This window comes from Labrus bergylta, chromosome 14, assembly GCF_963930695.1.
Source record: "Labrus bergylta chromosome 14, fLabBer1.1, whole genome shotgun sequence".
Taxonomy (NCBI): domain Eukaryota; kingdom Metazoa; phylum Chordata; class Actinopteri; order Labriformes; family Labridae; genus Labrus; species Labrus bergylta.
In genome coordinates this window covers 26,384,656-26,412,073 of record NC_089208.1, presented here as the reverse complement: position 1 = coordinate 26,412,073, position 27,418 = coordinate 26,384,656, and the positions used below count along the sequence as shown (strand labels likewise).

General features: G+C 39.8%; 1 protein-coding gene across 2 annotated transcripts; it reads right to left on the bottom strand.

Annotated features, from left to right (window-relative positions):
• Window positions 1-787: 787 nt before the first annotated feature.
• On the bottom strand, window positions 788-24,986 carry fez1 (fasciculation and elongation protein zeta 1 (zygin I)). 2 transcript variants are annotated; one of them, XM_020629284.3, is made up of 10 exons: window positions 24,731-24,986; window positions 19,848-20,193; window positions 14,704-14,815; window positions 11,154-11,240; window positions 9,946-10,114; window positions 7,618-7,922; window positions 4,845-4,925; window positions 2,422-2,497; window positions 2,272-2,337; window positions 788-1,850 (listed from the first exon to the last, which is right to left on the bottom strand). In XM_020629284.3, exons 2-10 carry the CDS (start codon window positions 20,162-20,164, stop codon window positions 1,834-1,836), a joined length of 1,230 nt encoding a protein of 409 aa, XP_020484940.1. In that variant the 5' UTR covers window positions 20,165-20,193; window positions 24,731-24,986; the 3' UTR covers window positions 788-1,833. The 2 variants fall into 2 exon arrangements, with proteins under 2 accessions (XP_020484940.1, XP_020484941.1); XM_020629285.2 differs by having other exon boundaries at window positions 14,728-14,815; window positions 24,731-24,985.
• Between the last annotated feature and the right edge of the window lie 2,432 nt (window positions 24,987-27,418).

Below are 27,418 nucleotides of genomic sequence, written 5' to 3'. Positions count from 1 at the left end.
GCCCTGGCAGCAATATTTATTATTTTTTATAACCATCTAAGACAGAAATTATCATCAATCTTAAGGTTTTGTGAATTTTTGGGGGTAATAGGGGGTCAAACAAGTATTACAACAAAACAAATGTTTTCACCAAATCCAGTTAACTGCATCACATCTCTGTATGAAGCTGCTTTTACAGCTTCTGAGCAATGATAATGTTAAAGGAGCACTTATGTAACTCTGACACCTTGTGTTTAAAATGGGTACTGCAGCCCAAATTGAAATCACAAGAGAGAGCAGTCTCCCTCCGTCCTCTCCTCCTTATAATCCATGCTCATGCAGGTCACCATGTGGTGGACACTGAAGCTTCAAGTGTTTATCCAGCTCTGCATGGGTCTGTAAACCTTTCTGTGTTCTAACCTCTCTCCATTTTGTCATAAGCATTTCCAATATTTACCCAAGTTTTACCAAGTTTCTGCTCATGGAGCCTCCATCACTGCAACACCTGTTGGTTTGCTGTTTGCCTGGAAAACTGAGGGGAGTCAACAACAGTTGTGTCAGGTGGCCTTATACCTGACTACCTTCTCTGGTCCAAACAAATCCAGAGCATTCAGGACCAGAATCTAAAGTTAGAAGGAGGACATACTGGCTGCTGCATTGTTGTCAGAGAAGCCAGCACTTCAACATAGCATGTTTCTTTAATGTCTGATCATATAGTAAGCTCATTTTATCATTTCATTCTGTTGGTATCTTACAGATGTCTCCTTTAAACTCAGGAGATAAAGGTCAAAATAAAGCAACACTCGAGTTCAGGATTGAATGTTTATTTAATGTTTATTAGAATTTGCGATTAGCGATGTCACATTCACCTACATGGCGCAAAGGAATCATAAATATGCTAATATGCACGCCTTTTTTTGAAATGAGCTCATCTCATCAGGGGGGACGATATATCCAAAGGAACACTCAGTGAAACACCTCCACGTGGCTGAACAGGGTGACTGACACACAAACCTGCACTCTGATGACACAGTAAATCAAAAGTAGAAAATCAGCAACACAGTTTATATCAAATATCCAGGTAACAAATGAAAAATAAATTTCAAAAAAGTCAAAAACAGCACTGGATTTTTAGAGAGACACAAAAAAAGAAAGAGAAAGAAAAAAGAAAAGCTGTGTAATGCACTGCACTGCACCCGTAATACTCGTGTGTCTCCTCTCGTTCCCATGGAGCTACAGTACTAAGTTGGCAGAAAAAGGTGCATGGCTTTTGTATTCAAATGAATCGGACACAATACAGGGAAAGGATCACTTGTGGATCCAGTATGGCATTTCATTTCTTTAACAGTGTAGTCTTTGAAGAATAACAAATGAACAGAACCCAGTGGTCAAGACGTCAGTCCAAAAAAATATGTGTTCAAACTTGGCAACATTGTAAGTTCAGTCAGAGAAAAACAAAGAGAAAGTAAAGAAATTAAGAAAAAGAAAGCAATGAGAAAGTCGTATCCCTGTGCTGGAGTAGTGTTAGGATCATTAGTAGCATGTCATGCTCCATTAGTGAAGTCCTTTAGAGCAGGATTGGCCGTCCCGCTTATTTTTATCTATTGAGCAGTGGCCATTTTGCATGTGGCCTGAGCGTAATGTGCAGGGGAGGGGGAAACAGGTGAGCTCAGCGGAAGGCAGTAGTCATAGTTGAGGTGAATACAATAATGTCGATGGTGAGGATCCATGGTCAATAATGGTAAAAGAAGGGAGGTCATGCAGCTCGGCCCTGAGGCGGGGGGGGGGGGGGATGGAGAGAGGGAGGGAGGGAGGGTTCTCCGTCACACTGTGGCCCCCCGGCCTGGTGGAGCTTTAGGTAGGACACAAGACTGTAGAGGAGAAACAAAGGAGAGTTATGTTAAATATCTACAGGATAATATGAGTTATTTTGATGTTTCATGTATGAGGCATAAAATAGTTCATTAGGTACGGGATGATGTGAGGAGCTTGTCTAACTTTCACTTTCACCAATGTACCACTCAACAGTGAAGCATATCACCCTGAACATGACAACAGGAAACAGGAAAAATTGCTGTTGTCTAAAAATGGTACCAAGAGAAGAATAGAAAGCATAAGCCAATCAATCAGCCAAATGCTGGAACAAAGAACACATACTTATAGTCATAGCAGACAAAGTGAAAGGTCAAATCTGCTTCTTTAGTTTCTTGTCTTGTCCAGGGCTTTTTTAAAAGTCATCATAATCGAGGAGTTTTAAGAGTTTTGTTCAGGTGGAGGCAGCCGTGTTTTTACCTTTTAATATGTAGTCAGTTAGCAGTGTAGGCACCTTCTCACTGTCCTCCTTCATTGCAAAAAGAACTAAGAAAGGGGGAAAAAAAGTATCAGCTCTGAAGATTTCCATTTTTATGCCTTTGAAATAAAAATTCTATAATGCATACTTACTTTTTGTGAGCATCTGCAGGTCGTCGACAGATGGAGGGGTGGCTTTCTTCTCAAAAGGAATAACTGTGTTCAGATACTGAAAACAGAGTCAAGGTGCAGAGGGTTAAATACCAGACTGGGTCATTTACAAGTCAAACAGTGCAGATATGTGATGAAATTGGATTTATTTATTTATGCTACACAATGAGAAGAAGCTTCAAACACTAGTGTCAACACAAGGAGTCACATGTGAAGTAAAAAACAAAGGAATTACACTTGTCTGCTTTTCTTCAAGAATAAAGTGAAAGACTAAAAGCAGTCATACATCTCTCTGTCAGGTTAATGTGAAACCAGTGCCTGTTAGCTTAGCTTACATGTAAGTCTGGAAGCAGGGGGAAACAGCTAGCTTAAACTGCCTGTTGTCTCTAATGTATTTCCTGATTTTTTTAAGCATATAATATAAATCCCATTTCTGACCTGCCCTTACAACTTCTTACACTTGCACAAAAGTGTCTTTGTAGCTAAGTGCCATGCTCAGTCCCCCTTTTTCTGGTCTCAATGCTAAGCTAAGCTAACCTGCTGGTTACCATTCATCTGCTGGTATACCATACAAACATGAGAGTGATACAGTATCAGTCCTCTCAGCAAGCTCTCAGCTGTAAAAGTGCATAATGAATACATTTTCCTAAATCTTAATAATTAGTGAAAAAGCTAACAGACACTCAGTCTTCACTAAGAATGAAACCTTGAACACAGATTGAGAACGTTATACACAATCCATCCCTGCAAATCAATCTCACTTTCTCATTCCCCTACAGCATATATTACAGCTGCCCTCACAAAGTATTCATTTTCATGAGTTATTCATACAGTTGAATTGGGGCTTCTTTTGTCCTTATGTTCTTCCGATTTTAGCCATCTTGAATTTAAGTCCTCTGCAGACCAAAGTATAAAAAAGAAAACTGAACGTTGTAAAAAAAAAAAGGCCATGCAGATTCAAAATACACTTGGATGATCTCGCCAGAGAAGCAGCTCATTCTGTGAAAAATATTTTGCTCCACAGAGGATTGTGGATTAGATTCGATTAAACTGTGTTGTTTACATTTTGCAAAAATGTAATGAGATTTAGTTGTAGCTACATCCTGGTACTTTTCACGTACTATTTGACTTAGATGTAACATACTAAATCTTTCCCTGGCAAAGTAAATAACAGAAGTATGAGTATTGGAACACAGCCACAGGACTGGATTTCACTTATCCTCCAATACATAGCGCCCAATGTTTTAATGCACTGCTTTAAATAAACCCAAAATGCTTTTGATGCTGCAAAATGTTTGTTTACGTCCAGTAATCCCTGAAAAAACTGGAGCTTCTAGATTTAACTATCAGCTGAGAAACACAAAATGCTGAATTCATTTTGTATTTTAAACATGTTTTATCCAATAAACAATAGGAATAAAAGACACTTGTATTTCTCACAGTGTATCTTAGCACATTGCAGACTTTGTTAACAGAGATTACCTACAGCAGGCTGCTCTCGTCTTTGTGTGACTCCACCGTCTGTTGCATTGAGGCAGCGACAGAACTAAAAACAGTGCAGCCACTTACAATGTTTGACGAGCCACAGAAACTGTTTGAAGGCATGTAAGTGATATTGAATTAATTTAAATGACACAGTCATTACACTCAGTCTCTCTGTCTTTATTTCACCACTCTACTTATTGATCTGTGCATGTTTAAAGAATCTGAAGGAAGGGAGAAGTTTAGATTGAAATGTCAAGTACCAATTTTTTTTATCATTTGCTCATCATATCATCAGCTGTAACTACCTTATCAATTGAAGTTCAAATAATAACGTTGTTTGAGCTGTATTGCCTTCATTTGCTAAGACAGCTGAAGAGTGACATGAAATAATGGGATACATGGGGAGCACAACATAACCACTAGGCTATCTGGGGCTGAATAATAATAATATTCAGCTTCACAAGTTATTCAAATAAGTCCCCAAAAATGTAGTACCTGCAGTTTGCCTTTGGCAGTAACTGTACATATGATACATGCTTATTAAACTATATATTATGAAAAACGTAACTCTATAAAGGTATGAGTTTATTAAGTATCTTTTAAAGCATTTTTTTATTCACCACATTAAGTAAATGATAAATAGACTTTAGCTTAGTGCTTTTCTAGTCTTCTGACTACTCAAAGCACTTTTACACCGCGTTCACACATACACATTCACACACTGATGGTAGAGGTTTCTATGTAAAGTGTCCATCACAAGTAAGTAATCTAATACGCATTCATACACCACTGACAAAGCAGTGGGAGCAACTTGGGGTTGGGTGTCTTGCCCAAGGACACATTGGACACGTCGCTGCAGAAGCTGGGGATTGATTGATTCAAATTCCCACTTGATCCCTTTTCAGAACATTGAACCATACCTGTTTGTCATTCCCTGTGCTTCCAAATGTCTGTCTGATGCCCGTCTGCAGGATGTTGGACAGTCCCTCCATGCTGAAGCGCTGCGAACACAACACACCACCACACACACACATAAACAGGCCATTAAAACTAATCATACATTATAAAAAAACAAATATCCAGGTGTAACCATGTTTCTATCAAACATGACATCATCGTAAGAGATAATCAGTTCTGTTGTTGATTCTGCATCTGCATCATTAAGACATCTCTACACTCATTACTAAGAACTACATAAAGTAGTTCAGCCTCAGGTAGCATTTAAGTCACCACATAAAAACACTGCTGCTGCACTGCATGCTGGGAAAGTCCATTAGGGTGTTTTCTATGTAAGTGGAGGGGAGGGGATCAGACTGGACTGAGCTGTTACTGTATGAAGATGACGGGTCACTTCCACTTTAGGATCTTTCCTGGAAGATACTTTAGAGGCTAATGGATCCATTATGCTAACAGACAGAGAGAGAGAGAGAGAGAGAGAGAGAGAGCTGTCTGCAGGTTCAACTTTCTACTTTTCTACTGCTTACACTGGACAAACAGAAACATCAAAGTCTCCACTAGCTTCCTGTTCATTTCAGAATTAATTAACAATGATTACATTTACTGACAGAGCCCTGAGAATGGCCATGCAGGCTTTACAGTACATTATGTAACTTCATATCCTCATAAACATGAACGATCTCAGGTCATCTACACAGGGTTTGTGTACTTTAAACTCTATCAGTAGGTGGCGCCATAAGGAATAATCTCCCAGTATAGGCTGTTATATATGTTTTATTATTACTGTAATTCTGTTATATATGCGCTAAGTTACACAAGCATGAAGTTAGGAGACATTGTATTTCTGAAACACACGTTCTTGGTTCTCTTTCTGGTGTTTACTCCATGTTTTACCTTTTTTATTTCAATCAATATATACTTATATTTAGGTGCAATATAAATAAAAACAGCAAAAAAGGAGCACACTCGACAGTTAACACAGTTTCAGGTGCGAGACAGAAAAGTCGGCACACTAAATGTCCTTTAAGTTTATTTCATCTGGGTCAGAGCAGCAAAACAACAACGGACGCGTTTCAGCACTAGGCCTTCATCAGCGTTGGCAACTGTCCGCTGTTGGCTGTTTTGCTGCTCTTACCCAGATAAAATAAACTTAAAGGACATTTAGTGTGCAATACAAATAAACATAAACATGCAGCTAAATGTCTTTAGTACCATGAGGTTTAAAAGTGACAGTATTCTCAGACACTTTTTTAAATGGGGCAGAGCGGGCAGGCTGCTGTGTTGGTGTGATTTCAGTAAGTGTAAGTGGTTTGTCTCTCTGTAATGCTAATGTATTTCTAAGAGCGTTATAGCATTAGTAGTTGGTGGAAAACATGCATTAAGGTAAATACAAGCATGTCAAACTTAAAACTGATTATGAAACAAAGGAATTTATCTATTACTTACAACACAATATCCATCTGTAAGATTAGAATTTTGCCATTATGGAGTTTAGATTCACTACAAGCTGCCACTTTTATCTTCTTATTTCTTGTTAAATCAGTTAAGTGTGTGTTTGGTCGCATCTACATCAGAATTATTATAACATCCTTATTAACACTTCACCTCTACATACTCTGTCTACTTCTCTACCTTCTCCTCTGAGTGCTATGCAGTGTGTATAGTTTGTGTTTGATTGGTCTGTTGCACCTTTTTTCTGTTTACCATGTTTCTAATGGTAATAAGAAATATGTCTTAATTCACTAATATTTTATCTAAGGCATAGTTTTGCCAGAGAAAAGAAAAGTTTTCATTTTATTATAATGTCATATCATTCTGCTCTTATACTGCTGTTTAAGTAACTTCAAACTTTTAATCACACAAGTCACTTTAAATCTCACTGGTCACTTTAACTTGCCATTCACTGCACATCATTCTTAACTGTCCTGTATAGTTCACCTCACTATTTATATTCTTCTGTCTATACCTCCTATTATTATTTTTATTTCTCTTACCTATTCTATAAACCTACTTCTCTGTCTTGCCACTGCAATGCCTGAATTTCCCCTGTGGGGATCAATAAAGTATTATATTATCTTAATTTCTTCTTGAACCTTCAGAAATCTCACAACAGCTCTGAGCTGCTCCTTTTCAAGAATTATTTTGGAAGGCTGTACCAGGACCAAAGACTGTTACACAAGTGCACATAGCCACTGTGATATCATCCTTTGTGGACCATTGTTTCGAAGCATTTGATTCAACATTTTAGTCATCGCCAACTTTTTTTTTTTCCAGCCAGAAGTGATATTGAAAAAAGAGAACACACGTATTACAAAACCTCTATTCTGTGTAGAGGTTAGAAGTTCTGAGGTAATAAATCAAATAGATATAGGATTATTTTCAGACACACTAATGTACTATCATACTTTCTTTATGTAACCAATGGAGTCACCCCCTGCTGGACATGAGAAAGAATGCAGGTTTCAGGTAAATCTACATTGGCTTAACATTGAAACCAAGAGGCAACATCCACTTCTTACATTCAGACTGGCTCTATTAGTTTGATGCAAAAGCTGACGGTGTTTTGAGCGGCTGTTTTACAGACACAGATTTTGCATTTTCTTAGTTAGTCTGGCCCATAGTGCCATATTTAACTCCATACTTTTAAAACTCCTGTTGCAGACACACACTCATAGAATGTAAATAATCAAACGGTGTGTGAAGCCATCAATGCCATCCCCTCTCCTTGCTCCTCACCTTGACAGGCATGCTTCCTGTCTTCTCTGTGTTTCCTGTGTTTCCTCCGTTCACAGGTGGCGTGCCTCCTCCCTGCAGACTCAGGGCTTTGTCTCGACGCCGGCGTTTGCTGCTATCTCTCTGCTCCCTCTGCCTGTTCTGCACCTCCATCAGGGCTGTGATGAACGTGTTCTTCACCTCCTTCTCAAACTCCAGCTCTTCACGCCGGGCCAGCTGACTGACAAGCTCCTCTGAGAACTCACGGATGGTGGCCTCCACCCGATGAAGCAGCTCTTCCAGCGCTGAGCTGGGCATCAGACTTAGACCTGCAGGACACAGGAAGCACATGGGTTTAAATACATACATTTTCATAAGGGACAGGTACAGACTGAATGCATATACAAATGTGTAATGTGTGAATATGGGCTAAATCAGTGGTCTAGTGGTTTAGTCATAATGATTCTCTAATTGTACTTAGTTTATTTTGAGGTAATTTTAGAGGCCTGAAGAACTTAGAGTGTACATTTTCATTAAGTTTGATTGGTTCTGTCCCTTTTGTAATTGTTGAGTTTTATGGACTTTAACGGCACATCTGAGGACAGGCAGTTCAAACTAGCTTATAGGCTAAAAGTGCTAAGGTGATGGGTATTTGTTTACTTGCTTCATACTTGACCCTGTAAGAACAAACTTTAAGAGGATGAATAAAATAATAAAATACAATCAATGTTTGTATGTTAATTAATTTCTTGTTTTCCCTGTTGTCATTATGTTGTAAAATTATGAACTTTCCATATGATCAAACTCACCCAGATCATGTTTAACTACCGAAAGAACAAATTAATCCAAACATAAACCAATATGACATCAGACAAATGTTATTTAAGCAGCTGTGTCAATCATAAGATGGTCTGCGTCTCTGTTCTCAGCTCCCATCCCCACAGAGATCGGGACAATTTATCTTATAAAACTTATTTCCTCAGACAGAGGAAATAAGTTCAGGGACCGGGCTTCATATGGCCGAGAACACCTTATCCTTCTGAGCTCTAAAACATACCAACTGAATTTATATGACTGATCTAACCGTGTGGATCACTTCAAAACATGATGTATGGGTGGAATCTAGGTGAACACGATTACTGGTGCATATGTCTCCAATCATAGCACAGGAACATACAGAATATGAGAGCAAATGCAGTTTGTGAATGTTTGTCCCTGACCATCGTGTCCATGCACTTATCATGACCATCCTTCATGTTAGAATTTCTACAAACAGGGTTAATGATATTTTCATGTCAGGCCAAGGCAAGGACACACTTAAGAGTGATCCCTTCTTTTATGTACAGTGTTTTATTGATGTGTACTAGCGTTCTTCAAGGAGAAATATGAATCTTAACATGGGTACAGCCATTAAAAAGACTGTTAACACAAATGATACACTTCTTTTGTTCGACAAATTCCCTTTTACAGTAACAAGTCTAAAAGATACAATGCAGTGTGTATACAGAAGCAATAAAGAAAATACTTAAACAATAGAAGCCCCAGCATTTAAGTCCTGTAAAAATTCTACAAAACTATCTGTGTATCAGACAGCAATCTGTAGTTTTGAGAAACTATCTGTCCACTATCAAAGGTGTTCCCCAAGGTTCAATACTGGGCCCTATCTTGTTTGCAAGGCAATATTAACAAAAATATATTATTTTACTGTCAGTGGATAATACATTTCTGTATTGCTTTTCTAATAACCCAAAACGCTACTGAAATTCTAGAAAGACAACTTTAATACAGGCAAGACTATATAAATATTCTTTACTGAAGCCAGAGACATTGGTGACAATAGTTTGCATTAGTTTAAGTCAATGGTCACAGCATTGAGGGGCTTTAAGGGTGAAGTATAAATATCTTAGGCAAAGCACAAAGTTTCCTTCATATTCTCCCACAAAGTTGAAGTCTGATATATGTGTTTGTCAGTTGTCTAAGATGCAAAGGTTCAAATACAAACCCCTTCAAAATTGCTCTTGCTCTCTCACATGCACATGCATACACACACACCAGCATTAACAACAAACACAAGCTAACAAGCATGCTAAATAAATAAAAAAATTCCCAGACAGCTGGAAGTCTGCAGCTATTTACTACTATGATTATTCTGGTTAATTTCTTAAATGAGAGGAGGGGGAAGACACATACTTTGTGGTGCCATGGTGATTTCAGACGCTGTCTGACAGTTTATACAGGCACAATCGAGGGAAAAAGCACGAAAGTTGGGGAACCAGCTTGTGGTTGTTCTCACTTGTGGTTGTGAGTGCATTCTGTTGTATGACCAAAATGTTAACTCATTTCCAGCATTACCTTCATAGGAGCAGTTGTTGTTGGAGGCCAGTGACAGCTGCCGGATCTCCTCAAGCAAGGAGGGGTTGTTTGTGGATGAGCAGTGGCTGTTCTCCTCCTCATCCTCCTCCTCCTCCGTTTCACCAGGATCTGGAGAATTCTCCATCATCTCGACTATCTCCTCAATGACCTTGACGACAGAGACAGAGAGAGAGATTTATGCATATACAGCACACTATCGAGCTTATGGACAGGAAAGAGACTAATAGACAGGTCTGGGTATACACACATCCACCATACATTTGTTAGGAGAGTGGGGCTACTAAACCTCCAAAAGCTTTATTTATAACTGTACATAACATACATCAATCTATTATTGATGTGTGCTCAAGCTACAGAAGTGTATGTCAGAGACTGATCGCAACTTACTTTACTTGCTGACAACATTTAAAAATACAAGATAAGTGCAAGATTGCCTTTGGAAATCTCAAGGAGATGCCGGTCAGTAGGAATGCTTACATGGAAGTATTGACAAAATTTGTGTCTGGTTAAAATTAATCCACATTGTTCTTGTAGAGATGACCTCTTTGGCAGGAACTGAAACTATCAAATGGTATTTGGTAATACATCAGATTGTCTTTGGTGGATTTATTCTTTGTCCTTTACTGTTTCTGTGCTCTGTGCAAGAGTGACCAGTTACAACTGTCTATATATGACTGACCAAAGCTTTGGGCATTCCTATCATACAAAGCATTTGAAAATATAGCAACAGAAATTACCATATTATTTTTTAAATAATTGTGATATAATAAACATGCCTTAGTTTGCAGCCATCTGGATTAGCAGAACTCCTGATCACTGGATTTCCAATTGGACCAATTATCTGCCTCCAGCTTGTACAAAATATAGCTGCTCCAGCAAGATCTTTAAAATGTTGGCCTATTTCAACCAGTCTGGCCTAATAACCGGAAGTAGTTCAAATTGATTCTCAAGTTTAAAAAAAAAAGTATTGATAAAACTTTTGTTGAAGGCAATGTGGTCTTGACCTGACATTTTCAGTCGTTACTATCCCACTTGTACTCTGTTTCTGCCAACCAAAAAAAATAAATCTGTATAAGATAGACTTATAAATAATCAAATACCTAACACACACACACACACACGCACGCGCACACGCACACACACACACGCGCACACACACACACACACACACAAACGCACACACAAACCTGGTCAGCTGTGATAAGAGGCTCTTCACTCAAGCAGTTGGCGTTGTCATTCTTCTCATTCATCTCCTCCTCCTCTTTTTCGTGGATCTGCGCAAAGTGAGATTACGTGTAAAACAGTCAATCTTACAGAGTAATGAGGATCAAAAGGAGCCTCTCTTCACAGGAAAAATAAACTAAATATATCCATATTTAGTTTAATTAGCTACTTATTCTGGAGTCCATGACCGAGGATGACAACATTTAATCGCTCTAATGTAACGGGCAATTGTCATGGCAGAAGAGGCTCAACAGGAGCATAAAAGCCCCCAGTTGAACTTTTGAGAACCAGAAATTCCAGATCTAGTTTGTGCAAAATCTCTGTGATCTGGTCTTTGCAGTCAATCAATCAATCAGTCAATCAACCAAAGGTTTATCTATACAGTGCCAAATCACAACAAAGTTACTTAATTAACAATTCCAGAAAAAGCAGTTCTATGCTGTATTTTGGTATAAACAGATGAACCTGTAAGAGAAAGCAACAGGGGACAGACCCAACCCAGCCCAGCTGGTGTCCCATGTATTCAACATTCAATCCCTAAACAGAAACCTTAGCATAGTTTTTCAGTTTATCCAAAACGTTTTCCTAAGCCTTACAACCCCACCTACACCATGAACAAATATCTATTCATTGAGGAATTCTTGCACAAAATGCATGCATGCATAAATACTCCAAAGGCAATTGCTTAAAACTACAACAGATGATGAAAAATAAACATTTTAATCGATTTAGGGTGTTAGCTAACTAAGTACACAAATGTATCAATAAAATATACAAGTAGGTCTTATGTCCCATACAACATACTTCACATAAGAAAAAGTGTATTTCTTTCTAGTTATGTAACACATGAATAATCTTCCAGCGGCGCCCCCTATGGACAGCCGGCGCCCCTAGCATTTGCCTTTACTGCCTATCTGTGCCCTGACAGGAGCTAATCCAGCAGAAAACAGTGAAAAGTTTGGACATGTTTGAAAAAAAGTGACTTCATCATACTGTCCTAACACAGAGCAGTTATTTGTGAAATGCTTACTGGTAGTTTGTTTGGCAGTAAGACATTGAACTTAAAAGATTCCCAAACATTGACTGAAGACAGGATGTATCTGACATGAACAACCCTCTCCTCTCTGGAGGGAAAATGTCTGCTCTGGCCTTGACTGGTCCAAACATGGCCTGGACTGCTAAGTGTATTCTGTCCGTCTGAATGTGACGGCCAATTACAGGGAAGAGGAAGAGGGAGAGCTCTGCTGAACAACACAGCAGTCAGGGTTGCTCAAGCATGTCTGTAAGTGTCAGCATGAGATAATAACTCAGAGACAGAGGACTGCTTAGAGACTCAGTTTGGAAAATAACGACTCATTGCGTTCTTACTTTCTTTCTTCAGATGATTAAAACCATAAAAACATAATTAAAAGCATTTTAAGAAAGATAAACAAACTACATTACACTCTTTCTCAGCAGGAATAAGATGAGACTGTAGAGGAAACGACTGTGTGAGTCATTTTCTGGGGTTCTGGATTTGTTTTCTGGGTCAGACCTCTCAGCAGCTCTGCTAAAACGGTTCTCATTGAGTATAAAATTGGTAAACAAACACTACAGCAGATTGCTGAATCATTTTTTTCATTCATGATTAACACGTTTTACACAGAGCTCAGCCCTCTCACCCAGAAATGGTATTAGCGTAATACTAGCTTTCCCAAGTACAATGTGTTGACAATGTAACTTAATCACTAACTGGAGTGTCTTTAACAAGTTTTTATAAAACATCTCATGTCTTAAAAGCTGAAATGATCTCATAACCATAAAAAAGAGCTATAAATAGATCATGTTCTACATTTCCCTCATAACATATTTTCCTGTTGTAAATGAATTAGCACAGATTTAAACCACCCACGTGATACCAACACTGTAGGAGGATGGTTACAATGACTCTCATAATGTGTAAATAACAATGTAAACTACTCCTCACACTAGACGTAAAGTTAATGTAAACTAACACAAATCAGACAAGAAACAAACCCATAGGACATGGCTGTTATTTCTCTGCTCTGTTTACATGATATATGATGTATTTAACTGTCTAATATCCTAATTTAACTGCATGTAATTATCCATAAATCTTTATGTACCATTTAAGTTCCTTATCACAGATACAGGAAGAAGTCTCCACCCTTCTTCCTGTATCTCCCTCTATTCCACTTTCCAAGCCCAGCAGTCTCATCAGATGTCTGTTCATCATGAGTCTGGTTCTGCTCGACGTTTCCAACTCTTAAAGGAAATTTTGTTCTTCCCACTTAAACTTTGCTAAATGTTGCTGAGTGCTAATGATGGAATAACGTTGGGTCTTTGTAGATACTAAAACAAAGAGTAAGGTCTTTTTCCGCAGGCTTTTTTGTAAAGTGTCTTGAGATAACATTTGTTGTGAATCGGCGCTCTACAAATAAAGATTGATTCATTCATTTTGCGTTCCTTGCATCCATACAGTAGTAATGACCTTTATTTTAAATCTAAGCATCCAGAGTGGGGTTTCCCCCTTAATCTTGAAAACTCAAAAGCAGGTCTACATACTGAATATTAACATACTAACATAACTTTAATTAAAGAGATGAAGGTGTTGAATAGTTTGTCTTCACACATCACAATGGAACAAGCAGTTCCTCTTAAAAGATGTGATATTGGACATTTCAGGTAATTGACTGTTATTCAGTTTACTAAAAATTAAAATAATGTTTTTGACTGGTCAATTGATTTCTTTAATTAAATGAAGTTGAATTAAAGACAGAAAAATAGAGAAAAAAAACAATACTCAATAATAAAGTGAACCTAAATAAGCTAACATGTTCAACATGAAGCCAACAGTACATGTTTAAAAAGGAGTAGGATGGAGTCATGTATTTTATCTGAACTTTTATCTGCTTTTTAACAACTATACCAAAAATATCTTCACATTTTAAAATAATGCTCAACTTAACTAGGCTGATCACAGGATAGCCGACTCCCACTAAGGGGAGCTGTTGTTTAAATTTAGTTTTGTTGGATTTTGGTTTTTCTATTTGTTGCTATGTACTTAAACGTTGCTTGATATTGCCCTTGATTGCAGCACGGTGCTGTCTCGTCCACTATTCTGTAAACAGAATCTTGTCGTTCTAGATAAAGAGTAAATACCTGCACGTAAAATTGTTGACTGGTTCCTTTTATTAATAGAAGTTACACGCATCATTTTGTATTATTTTTGTTTGGTATTCTGTTGCTTGTGGTTTGCTGTGATATAATTTATGTTCCCCTTTGCCTTGTATTTTTAATTATTATAAATGCTGTACATCTTGAGGTCCTGCTTTCATGCGAGGACCCTTTGAGACTCTTACTTGAATCCCAAAAAACAAGACATGAATAAATCAAGAGCTTTTCAAACATGCTAATGTCTCCTAATGACATTAAGTTTAAATGTTATTTAAATCTCTATATTAAATTCACCAATTACAATAAAAGTTTTATTGTTGTTTTTTAAAGCCTTACATGAAGCTGAGCAGCAACACGTACCTCCTGCTCAGACAGGTTGCCGTTGAGTCCCTCTTGGTCGGGGTTGTCCCAGGTGGAAATATAGTTGTCGGTCAGAGCATCCCACACGCTGCAAAACAAATAACACACAAATACATGCACGCATGTAAGCAAGAGCAACTTTTAAACATCAAAAGGTCTGTCCCTCACTCTACAGGCTGAACGCTATTTTAAGCTGCTGTAGCCACACACCGTGTAGTTAGACGCTTATATAACAGTATTAGACTACAGATGGCTGTGTTGTCTTATCCCCTGGTTAAAATCAGGTCTACTCAGCTACGTCTGCAGAAGCCTACAACTCAGTCAGTATTTCAAAGAAGGCAATGCACAGAGCTCGAGGCTGCAGAGGAACAATGCACCACAGGAAAAAAAAAAAATCTGCTTACTACTGAGTAAACGGTATCCTTACAGAGATTTAGATAAAGCTTCTCACATCATTGTGCAGTCGGTCTCGGACTGAACCCAGTGAAGCGTCTGTCTGAGGAGGAATTACATCAAACTAAAAGAGAGAAACAGTCTCCTTTGTGTTTAATCCTCCTCCTCCTCCTCCTCCTCTCAGAGGTTGTCTCAGGGCCTGCTGCCCGGCTCTCAGTGGCACTGCCCACAGCAGACACACAGAGGACACATTCAGCTCACAGCTTACCTCACCAGCGGCCTGCATGTCCCTGCTGCCTGCAACAGCACATAAACAAGGGACATTTTTTTTTCTCTTTCTGTAAACTAACCAACGTAGCATTATTTTAAATGCAGCCAACGCTATCATCACTTACGCCTACACTTAAGGAATACATTACAAGATGTGTGTATTTCTGCATCCTATCAACTGTTTGTTTGCATTTGTTATGCATTCAAATGTAAGAGGGCTGCACAGTGGTTAGTGCTGTTGCCTCACAGCAAGAAGGTTTCTGGTTCAAATCCCTGTCTGTGTGGAGTTTGCATGTTCTCCCTGTGCATGTATGAGATCCCACCAGGTACTACGGCGTCCCCCCTCCCAGTCCAAAGATATGCATGTTAGGTTGGTGACTCTAAAATTTGTCCGTAGGTGTGGATGTGAGTGTGACTTGTTGTTTGTCTCAGTATATCACTGCTATGACTGGCTGTTGACCAGTCCAGGGTGCACCCCACATTAATATTGAATAGTTCTCAGATGTTATAACTCAATTCAGTGATTATAGTCTATATTTATTAGTTTACCAGAAGGTGCATATGTAAGCACTGCAATGGAAATAAATGAAAATCCATACACACATATTTAAGTACAATATTAGTAATGAATTATATACTGTTATTTACCTTTTTTTAAAGGTCACATATTATTCTCCTTATTAACCAGTGTAAATAAGTCTCAGAACTCCCCAAAACATGTCTGTGAAGTTTCTTGTTCTAAATCCACTCTGATCCTGTATTTGATCATGTCTATAAACCCCTCTATTTCAGCCCTGATCAGAACAGGCTGTTTCTGTGTCTGTACCTTTAAATATGTAAATGAGCTGTGTTTGACCACGCCCCCTCTCTTGAAGGGCTTGGGTGTCTCTGGGCTTTCTTGCTCCATGTCCTATTGTTTACGGTGAGAAGGCAGACTCAGAGGGAAGAACAAACACCTAGCTATGGGAGGGGTTAGTGCCCTTTGTGATGTCATGAAGGGAAAATCTCCAAACTGCCTGTTTGAGCACACATTTTCTGAAAATCAGAGCAGGAAAAAGACAGAGAGGATGGACTTTTCTCATAATTAGAGCCATCTAGACCAACTAGGGACATATACTAGCGCTAGAAAAACATAGTGAAGTTTGTTTTGCATAATATGTGACCTTTAACTAAGCGCAGTGGCCAAATGTTAATGTCTACAGCGCAACCTCATCTAATTTCCCCCCTTGATGTTTTGCACCATAGAACCCAGAATGTATCTGACTTTATGTTCCGATTATCAGCCTTTAAATGAAACTGACTGTTTGAATGAATTAAAAAATCATCTCATTTTAAAAGACTTATCTTACTTATCTTCGACTTATCAGTCGTCAGCACACAGCACAGACTGCCTCCATCACTGCACAGACTCAGTGTTTGGTCATCTGGACAGCATGTAACTAAGCCATCCTGCTGTGTTTGTTGGCCCACAGCCAACTGACGACAAAACATTTAATATTCTGCCTCACCATCAGCTGACTCAGATCTGCCTTCAGAATCAGAAGACTGCAGGGATTATCACAAAAAGTGACACAGACTGTTTTCAACCTTTGGTTTGAACTCCGATGTTCCACAACAAATCAGAATTGTTTTCATCTGTACTGGGTTTAATGTTTAATGTGAATAAATATATACTATATTTACGACTAACTTGATTTAAAATCACAGTTTTGTTACAAACGAGAGCTGGACTCGAGCGAGGAGGAGGGACAATGAGATGTTTATGTGACGAGGAGGAGGGGAACAATGTGTGTATTTGACTCACAATATCTTAACTGTCTTCTGACATGTGCTGCAACAACTCAGTGCATGGTTTAAAGCTTGAGTCTCCATCATAACATGCAGCTTAATGGTAGCACTGTGTTTGTTCTCCATTAATTCATTATGTATAATAAAGACTCAGGTAAGCACTGTTTGAGAAATCACACAGTTCCTCTCCAGCCCTCTCCTCTCACACCTACAGACTATTTTTAGCTCGATTCATCCTCACACAGTGTGACGAGGAGTGTGTGTTTCCGCTTCAGATGCTGTGAGGAGGAGGAGGTGGAGAAGGAGGAGGTCGGGGGGGGGGGGGGGGTCTGGCAGTGAGCTGGTGGAGAGGCAGTGAAAGATACACAGACAAAGCACAGTGAGGCATACGATACTGCACATTGAATAATTCAGCAGAAGACCGACTGTGGTGTAATGGAGGGTGGGGTCATCATGATGCTGGGGGGACTCCTTGTTTGGGATGTTGTGGTTTGTGTGTGTGGGTGTAAATATTTTATTTTTGTCAGGTGTGATGTGCAGCTCTAATCTTTTGGTCCTGAGGCTGCGATGTAAGGGCATTGGCTACAAAATGAGTAAATGATTGTTGAACTGACGTTAAAGGGTTTTATCTGAAATACCAAGAGTCTTTGTTGTGTTCTGTTATGTCACCATGCTGGCAGACATTCAGTGTTACTGTGGCTCTTTTTCTGAACAAATTGCTTTTCAGTAACGTAGCTGTTCTGGAAGCGTCCAAATAAGCTAACTATCCCAACAAAAGCATTTGAAGTGCAGCGGATCGTTCTGTCACGGTCCAAAATCTGACTAGCAAGGACGAGTAGACGACGCCAGCCAATAAACATTACAGTATGTGTATTTGTAACGGAGTATTTACTTCTGTATGACGGTGACATCACTGTCTAATCCTTGATGCTCATGACATCACTGCTGCTGGTGACAGTGCAGACAGGCGAGCAAGAGTTCACCTACTGGAGCAAACACATGCACGTGTTTCCATTACATAACAAAGTCTTGGTAAGTTAACCATCGCCCGTGCAGACTTCATTCTTTGTTAATTGAGCATTTCATGTAGAGCAACTTGTAATATAGCTCACCGTATTTTTCAAGCAGCCACCACTGCAGTCATATTGTCACTTTGTTATGTTCCTCATACTTAAAGGTCCCATATTATGCTTTTTCTGGTTTTATATGCTCTTTAGTGTGTTTTCCAAGTGTCCTGTGCATGTTTAGGCACATCTATGTGCAAAAAGTCTGCAGAAACGCGGCTTCTCCTACGTCCTCCTGTTAGTTGTAGCATTAGCTGCATGTAACGCTCGGTTCTATCCCCCCTCGATAAAAATTTGTCAGTCCGACGTCATTGTCAGTGTGAGATCACTGATCTAAGCCCATTGGCTCGTTGTGGCAAGCCCAGCAGCTCATGTTGAAATATTCCGAGAAGCGTGCTGAGCAACTGACCAATAACAACAGAGCGGATCAGCAGACCAATCAGAGCAGACTTGGCCCACCTGGGGTCTAACAGTGTGGGCTCAACAGAGTGTAGCTGACGGACTCAGAGGACTCAGGACTCAATCACACTTCCCCTTTAACACCACATTCACACACTGATGGTAGAGGATGCTTTGTAAAGTGTCCATCAGTATAAAGTCATCCATTCATACACATTCACATGCCAACGACCAATTAGCGGGAGCAATTTGGGGTAATTGTGTTGTGCCTGCAAGAGCTGCCCATCGAACCCCCGACCTTCCGGTTGAGAGACGACCGACTCTACCACGGATCCACAGCCACAGTCGCCTCATAGACATAAAGCATGTAGACACAACCTAACATACAATCCTTCAGAAACCTTGTAATTCATATGTGTTCCCTGGGTTTGAAACGGATCACTTCGCGTTAAACACAAATTATGTAATCTATTATAGTCCTGCTGTTCTGTGAGAGGAACATTTTGGACTTTGTAGTGATGTAACACATTACCGTGCCCAGAAGCCTTTTAGCTTTCTTTTTCAAATAGACTGTCATTATAGTAAAGCTATTATATGGGAGTAAGGGAGAAAGGTGATTTAGGTCATATGTGTTTTTTTTATAAGATAAAGGATTTAGCTTTATACTCCTGCATCCTGAATATGTCATACAAAGATTTTGATAAGGAAGTTAGATTTCAGCCTATCAGGTTGCACTTTTGACCCATGTGAGACCATAACTTCAGGAAAAAAGATTAGTGAGGAGATGAGGAAAATATAGAGATGTCAGCTGAGGAAAAAAAATATTAACAGATGGCCATTTTGGATTAGAAGTGGCATATTAGTAAGGTTTTAGAGTTTTAGAGTTTTTAGACCACAGATTCAAGGGAGAGTAAAGAGAGATTACTTGTTTTAAGCTCCCCCCAAAAATCTGTAAAATCAAATATTAATCTAAAAAAAAAAAATAGAAATGTTGAGCAAAGATTGACCCAAAGAGTGGTGATTTTTACCTCAAATATTTTGATGGTCGCACAATTCAGGTATGCCACTTCTGTTCCATTAAAGCTTCAATGTTGTATTTAGCAGCCTTGACCAATGCTATATAGATGACCGAACATTACTGGGACATAATAGGTGGACCTTTTTACTTTGAGTACTTTGTCAAACTACTAGGACTTGACCACTCACTCTTCATCCTGCAACCTCTCCTCGTCCTCCTGGCTGTGTGTCTGGGTGCGTATCGGTGCCAGGACCTCCGTCTTGGTGTTGTAGTTGTGGAAGCAGACGTTGAGCTTCTCGTCAAACTCGTTGACCAGGTCCTCCATGGACTTGAAGCTCATCATCTCAGAGAAGTTCTCCAGCTCAGAGAAGTCCTCGCGGGTGATGGTGGCCAGGGGGACGGTGGTGGAGGTGTTGGTTGAGTAAGAGGAGTTGTTAAACTCGTCCATGTGACAGGGCCGCAGGTCCTCAAACTCCTCATCCAAACACACAAGAGGGGCTTCCATGGTGACCCCTGTCTGTAGATCTCTGAGTCCTGCACAAACAGACACGGGGTGATAAAGGGTTAAATGCACTGAGTTTGCTTAATCAGCAGTTTGTTTAAAATTGCATCAGCATTTATTTAACAAGGCTAGACCAACGGTGCAGTAAATCTGTTTGAAACATAAACTGCAAAGCCTAGAGTGGATGTACTTTTTATTTTAAAATCCAAGCCAATGGGGAGGTGCCTCAAACCAGCAGGGACAGACTCTACTGTTTACAAAGTCTGGTTGTTTAGTCTTCCAGAAAATGAGCCTACTTCTCTCTTGATTCATTACCTCATTAAAGATTTACCAAATGAGTTTATGGTCTGAGTCGCTACTTAAACACAGAATGATGGCCTTTTTTCAAATAATGGTGTTATTAAGTGTTAAACAGATACACAGTGCAAATGGCATGGCTACATGTGAATGACCATTAGCTGCTGTTTTGAACAGAAAATGTCTTCATAAAAGATTGGGGCGCATATGGCCTAGCGGTTAGGCCATTTGCCCCCCTGTATGGAGGCTATGGTGCTCCAAGCGGGCGGCCCAAGTTCAAGTCTGACTTGCGGATCCTCTTCCGCATGTCATTCCCCACTCTCTCTTCCAATTTCCTACTCTATCCATTGTCCTATCAAATAAAGGGAAAAGTTCCCAAAAAATCTTACAAAATAACAAAAATAAAATTTGATTTTTTTAGAAAGTACATTTGGTTTAAATCGCAGACCGGTTAGAAATTCAAGTGGAGAAATTTTCAAGCAAAGAATTGATTTAAAAAATGTCTCTGCTTGTGTAGAAGTCTAACAGTAGCACCAAAAAATATATATATATATCTGACATGCTTGTGACACAGTATGAACCACCTTGGACCCTGAACACGTTTGGAGCTGTTCTATGGCATCCCTAGAGTTTGAACAAAACACAATGACGCTGCAGTTTGTAAGCATGCAGCACAGACATAAATAATCTCCCAGATGATGTTAGACTCGTTCCATCTCTGTCCACATTTTTAGTTAAGAAAGGTAATTTTTTACACTCATCTCCATGGGATAGCGTAGCAGTTATGCTCCGCAAGATGTTTTATTTTTAATTCAGTTTTGAATATGAGGTGTTGCCCCCTTCTGGCCTTTGGAAAGAATGCAGGTTAAAATAACTTCCACACTAACTTAACTTTTGGAATCAGAGGCTTCATTCAATATCATTAATTCAAAGGTAGTTGTTTACAGAAGCCAAAATAATCATCACAATAAGATTCAACCCTGAATTACATTTGGGTTAGCGTTGCTAAGCAAAGTGCTAGCTCTAGTAGCTAGCTCCAGTATTAGCATATAACATTTACTTACTCCCTGTCCTATCTTGTTCCAACCTTTTGTCTAGATATGGTCACTTTAACTCCAAGAAAAAAAGATGGCAATCGATAAAATACCAAATTCAAAGATTCAAAGTGGCAGCCGGAAACCGAATGACTCGATGGCTATGTCCGCTACGCCGATGATTAAAAGAACCTGATCAGACGAAGTACAAACATGCATGTCTGTCACCATCTGTTTAACTTCATAATTTCCCAAAAGGATTTATTTGGCGTTTCCTAAATCACTCCTGTCTCACCTCATGTGGAGTGGACGCCGTGTTGTCTAGACAAAGAGGAGATGGAGGTAGATGTGCCAGAAGGGGACCAGGTCCCAAAGGGAACCAAACCAGTTGGTTGTACTGGTAATTACCTTCGTCCACTGGGATTTAACTGAAGAGGTTTTTCTAGATTCTGGGGCAGGAAATTATAGGAGCATTTGTCACACTATATAAAATGGCTGTTTTTCACTGCTGGTCATGGGTTTCTTTATGAATTTACATGATAGATGTGTGTGTGTGTGTGTGTGTGTGTGAGGGGGGGGGGGCTGATAGCTTCACATAATTGTGTCATTAATGGTGTCATTTAATTATGATGCCTATTTAGATGAATGGACTCAACTTACAGTCTTAATGAAGTCATAGTGTACCAGTTGTAAACAAGTCAAAGGCCCATTTTTACAACACAGTGACACCACTGACAGCACATTTGGGGTTCTGGGACTGACTTTAGAAAATTGCTTGACAAAGGGAAGGACACCTCAATAACATGCATATAAAAACACCCATGGAAAAGGCAATCGCCAGTAAAAACACACATTGCTTTCTTGTAGAGCACTAAGTGTGAAACATTCAGTAATAAAGGGAACAGTTTGTAGTAGGGATGTACTTTAACTTTCAATATCTTTAACCTGAGGGGCGTTTTGAAAAAAAAGAAAACATTTTCTTGACATTTATTCTCTGAGCATGTTCTAATAAAAAGATTGTACATACAGAGCAGATGTAGCTTGAGGTCATGTAAGAAAGGCCAATGCAGAAGTGCCTTAAACCTGCAGAATTTGAAAGCAAGCAGAGGCGACTTCTCTTGTTGAAAAAGTCTAAATATGTACAGTAAGTGTAGCAGAAAATGATCCTGCAATTTCTTTGATTTATGACCTCAGTAAACATTTACTATACCAGTTTGTGGTCTCTATTTCTAGGATCAAGTCCTCTTTAATACAGCATGATGTATATGTTTCAACTTATTGACAGGTTTAGAGGAATGGACTTTATAGCAGCGTAGGCTTTAGGGTGTGGTTTGCTGACATTGACAAGATGCATTAACGGTGAACCTGTCAGCCAGGATGGAGGAGAGTACCGTCCAAATACAGTATGTTCACTTCTGGCTGCACAGAACAGAAGATTGATGACGGCCAGAAATGCTAAACTTGAGGCCTCAAACATTGTCTACAAACAAAAGGTTGACTTCACGCTGGTTGTGTTCACTTCTTAAAAATAGTCTCTGGTTTCACTCCTTTGACTTTCCACCTGATCAAGATGACTAAATAGAGGTAATCTTGAGATAATTCTTCTGGGACCTTTAATCACATTGTTTGGGAACACCAAGTAGTCCCTGTGTTTTGGAGAGTAGTAAACATGAGTCTATCTAAAATAAGATGCTAAAACAACATTAAAGCGTTCACTCCCAAATCATTGTTTTGGTTCTCTAATGACTGAAATCAGCTCAGGGGAGGAGCAGCAGAAGAACTATGGTTATGGTCATTTTAATTGACTATGAGGATAAACAAATGTCATGAAGCTCTTCTGTGGAAGCTCAAAGTATCATCAGTGAGCGTAAAATTGAGTCTTATTTTGAAATCTGCAGAATTAAAAGAATGTGATCCAAGAAAGAAAGAATCAGCAAACATCATTAACGACTTAATGCTGTTGTCAGACTTTGAGGGGAAGTTGTGCGTCGGTCAGGTTGTCTGACGCAGTGTAATTACAGAAGTGAGGCCTCAGTTTCATCCTGTGTGCTGTGCTGGACCGTGGCCTGGTCTAAGTGAGTGACTTCAGAGGAGTCTATTTAAAAAAAACAAGCTTAAGCAAGCCTCTTCCTCCTGTTCTCAGCACTCAGCAAAGTGCTGCTCGTTCAGCAGCCGGATATTGTGTTTTTACAGGATCTCCTCCTCACTCTCTCTCTCTCACTCTCTCCTCAGATCAGTCTCCTCTGATGTGTTGTTGTTGGTTTGTGTTTCTTTTTTATTGCATCTCGCTCTTCTTTTACTCATTTTCTAATTTCTCTGCAGATGAAAGAACCCCATGTTGAACAAATCCTTACAGTAGGGGGAATAAATCAGCCTTTTTATGTGACAGTGACTGACAAGCGGCATCTGTCAGAGGATCCAATTAAGATCATTTGGTCTGCTTTAAAAAGGAACATGAGCAGACTGTCACCTTGCCACAGGGACTCTGTGCAGCTGAACTGATGCTTGCAAATTTGTCAGGGTGAAAATGCACAAATTAATTTTCCCTGTAACAACTCCCCGGTCACGTTGTAGCTTTTCCCACTGGGTTGGTAGAAAACCTCTGGAAAACTTCATTTAATGAACGGAGATGAAATCATCAACATCAGCCCTGATGGTTGCCTTTTTGGCCTAGGGGTCGGCTGAATGTGTGTATGAGTGTTTGTTTGGGATGTGCGTCAATTGTGGTTGTGCATGTGACCTTCACTAAGTGTTGGTGGTCTCAGGTGCTTCCTCAGCATTCAGGTATGAAAAGAGCCAATCAGGAGAGCTCATCAGAGGTCATTTAATGCAATGGAGAAACCTTGTTTTACTGTGGGAGGAATGAACATCACTACGTCACTGAACACAGATTTCCAAGGCTGATATTTTATGATTATTTTTTCTATGTTGGGTTTCCCTCCTTGAGTTAAATCACATAAAAAAAAAAACAGATTTTCTCCCACATAAATATTTTAAAAAATGCATTCCATTTCGATTTTATCTTAAGGCGGCCGTGGTAGAAATAGAAATCAAGCAGGTCCATGTCATCAGCTCATCACATGGAGAGAAAAAAAAAGAGAAGAGTGGGGGAGGGAGAGAAGAGCAGCGAGAGGAGATCGAGGAAACCATGGTTACAAGGCAAGGATGGAGGAAGATGATGCACTGGGAGGACCTGGACAAATGAACCACAGGGCGATACAGAGGGAAGACAGATTACCTGCAGTAGACTGTGTGGTTGTTTTCCAGGCTCGGCTTGTTCAGGATCTGCTCAGACGAGGAGAGTCTTTTCCCTCAGCTGTAAAACCCACCGAGGAGCAGGAGCGGCATTCATCCCAGATATGAAGAAGAGGAACGAAAAAAGAAGAAGAAGAGGGAGGTAAAGATGGCAGCGTGGTCCAAGCTTTTGGTGTGTATCCCTTCCCTCACCCGTTAGCCCACAGCCTCCCTGATGCGTCCTCCCACAGCCCGTTGTTTTCCAATCAATAGGCAGCAGCTCAGAGCGCACAGAGCCTGCGCACTGTGACGACATCTGCTCCCCCCCCTCCCTCCCTCTCTTTCTTCTCCCCTCACTATGCTCGCTTTCTCTCTTTGTCCCTGCCTCCTCCCCCCCTCCCCCTGTAAGCATTAATTCCCCAATATTCATGAAGCAAGGAGAGCAGGAGGAGGATTGGGGGAAGGAGATGTGTAGCAAGGTAACACCGTGTTTATCACTCTACCTCGTACACTGAATCCTTTCAGCAGCTTCCACCTTTTGTCTGCTCCACCATTCTGACAATAGTCTGACTAGAGAAACACATGCAGAGCAGAGATATCATACTAAACCCAGGTCACTGTCAATTCAAAACAGCTCTGTGAATGAATACAAATCCCACTATGCATGCTTGTTAAGGCTTGCTGTCAACATAAAATAAGCAAACAAGCATTCTTCATATACCACATTGATGAATAATTCTTCTTATTCAGTCTCAAAGAATGGTTAAAGTGCATCAGACTACATAATAATACAGCATCATTTAATAGCTGAACATAACAATCACAGTACAGACAAACATGGTTTGAGTGTAAATGTTTTCACATGTTTAACAACGTCTCTTTTATTCACTTCCTGTTTGCTACAGCAGCTCTGTTGTCTTTGTAGGAGCCGCGTTTAAGTTTGTTTTATTTGCATCGTTTATGTTTTCTGCATTTTATTTGTATTTGTGATTCATTTTTGTGTGTGCGCCCTCCACAGGTAGAGAGGCAGGTCTATTAAAGCCCTGTTTCCACTAAGCGGTCCGGTTCAGTTCGGTTCGGCATGGTACCCATTTATTGGCGTTTCCACCGTCAGAAGTTGGGTATGGTACCAAAATAAGGGATCTGTACCGTCCTACCTTTTTGGGACCCGTCTGTTGGGGTGCCAAGGATACCGATCGGACAATAAAGGGTCCCGTTTGTTTACTGTGTCCCGTTCTTCTTCGTTGAACTTAATTAATAGCGGGCTACACTGCAATTTGGGTTGCTATGATGTCACACTATTACATAGCTGACGCGGGTATCTCCATCTGGCTTACACTGCGCTTACCAAAAGGTTATGGTTGGCTGTGGAAACGCAAGCAAGTTCAGAGTTTACTGTACCGAACTGAACCAAACTGAACCAAACCGGACCGCTTAGTGGAAACGGTCAGTGTGCAGAGCGTACCTGGGAGGAAGACGGGTCACAGCACATACTGTCATTAACTGCAGGCTCAGCAGAAATGTTAATTAAAAGCTTTAAACATCAGCTCTCACTGGATTTATTTTGGATCAGGTCTGCATGTTTGATGAACTGTTCCCATTTCTTCCATGTGTTAAATACAAGAGTTTCATGATTTAAATGTAGTTAGCATGATCTTAATCTGGGACAGTCTATGTGTGAGTTTAACACTTCATATGAGTTCTCTTATCAGATACATATTTACACTCTGATCTTGATTTTGACCCCTCCATCCTTCACTGACTATGTTGTAAAATTGGTGTAATCCCTGGTTTCAATCTGTGCTTTGGGTTTAGACCTGCTGTCTAAAATCCTCTGCTGTCCGAGTGTAAACACATTAACACACACATTATTCCACATGTAACGATCACACCCAGAGTGCACTCGGATCAGGAGATATTATAATAAGACTATCTCTGAGGTCAGGAACACACAGCTCTCAGATCTGAGCAGATTTGACAGATTAAGATTAAAACAACATGACAGGTTCGACAGAGTTTATAAAAATAAATAAAATAAGCAGTCAGAGTGAGTCAGTGGGTTCACCATGAACATATTTCTTTAAAGCTACAGCCTGTAATGATATTTCTTTAAAATGTTGGTTAAAAAAACAGATTAGGATCATTGCATGTCACTAACTATATTAAATGTCAATGTTAATTTAAATAAATGTCTGATCTGAGTCTGTGATCACCCTCCTCTGTATTTCATTTTTTTTATCAGGTGTGAGTCAAACAACCAACTAACGGTTATGTTGCATTCATGTGGTGTCGGACACATTGGAAAAAACGAGTTTCCGAGATCTAAAATGCACATGAACACATGCTCAAGTCGGAACAACACCAGAAAAGAATGAGGTGCCCGACCTGACGTCAGAATCGTCATCACGAGGGACAAAATATTTCATTAATGTTAACATACTTTTTTATTAATTCTTGTATTGCACATCAACTTTTTGCCCACATATAACTTGTAACAGTTACATTTTGCTGATCTTCTTCGTAGCATCAATGCTGTTTTTTGCTGTTGTTACAACATTCAGACGTACCGAACTGAAATCATGTGAACACACTGAAATCAAAAGAACGACTTCACAACTCGGAAACTTAGACCACCCGAGCAGCGCCTGAATGCAGCATTAGCTTGTACTGAACTTGCCAATCACATCAAATC

What these genes read in the sequence shown, in the direction of transcription:
- fez1 (XM_020629284.3), bottom strand. Translation starts at nt 20,164, where the DNA reads ATGGAAGCCCCTCTTGTGTGTTTGGATGAGGAGTTTGAGGACCTGCGG. An exon ending in GAGAGGTTGCAGGATGAAGA is followed by an intron (nt 14,816 to 19,847) that starts GTGAGTGGTCAA and finishes TTTGTTTTGCAG; the next exon opens with CGTGTGGGATGCTCTGACCG. An exon ending in GCACAGGGAATGACAAACAG is followed by an intron (nt 2,498 to 4,844) that starts GTATGGTTCAAT and finishes CTCTGTTTTCAG; the next exon opens with TATCTGAACACAGTTATTCC.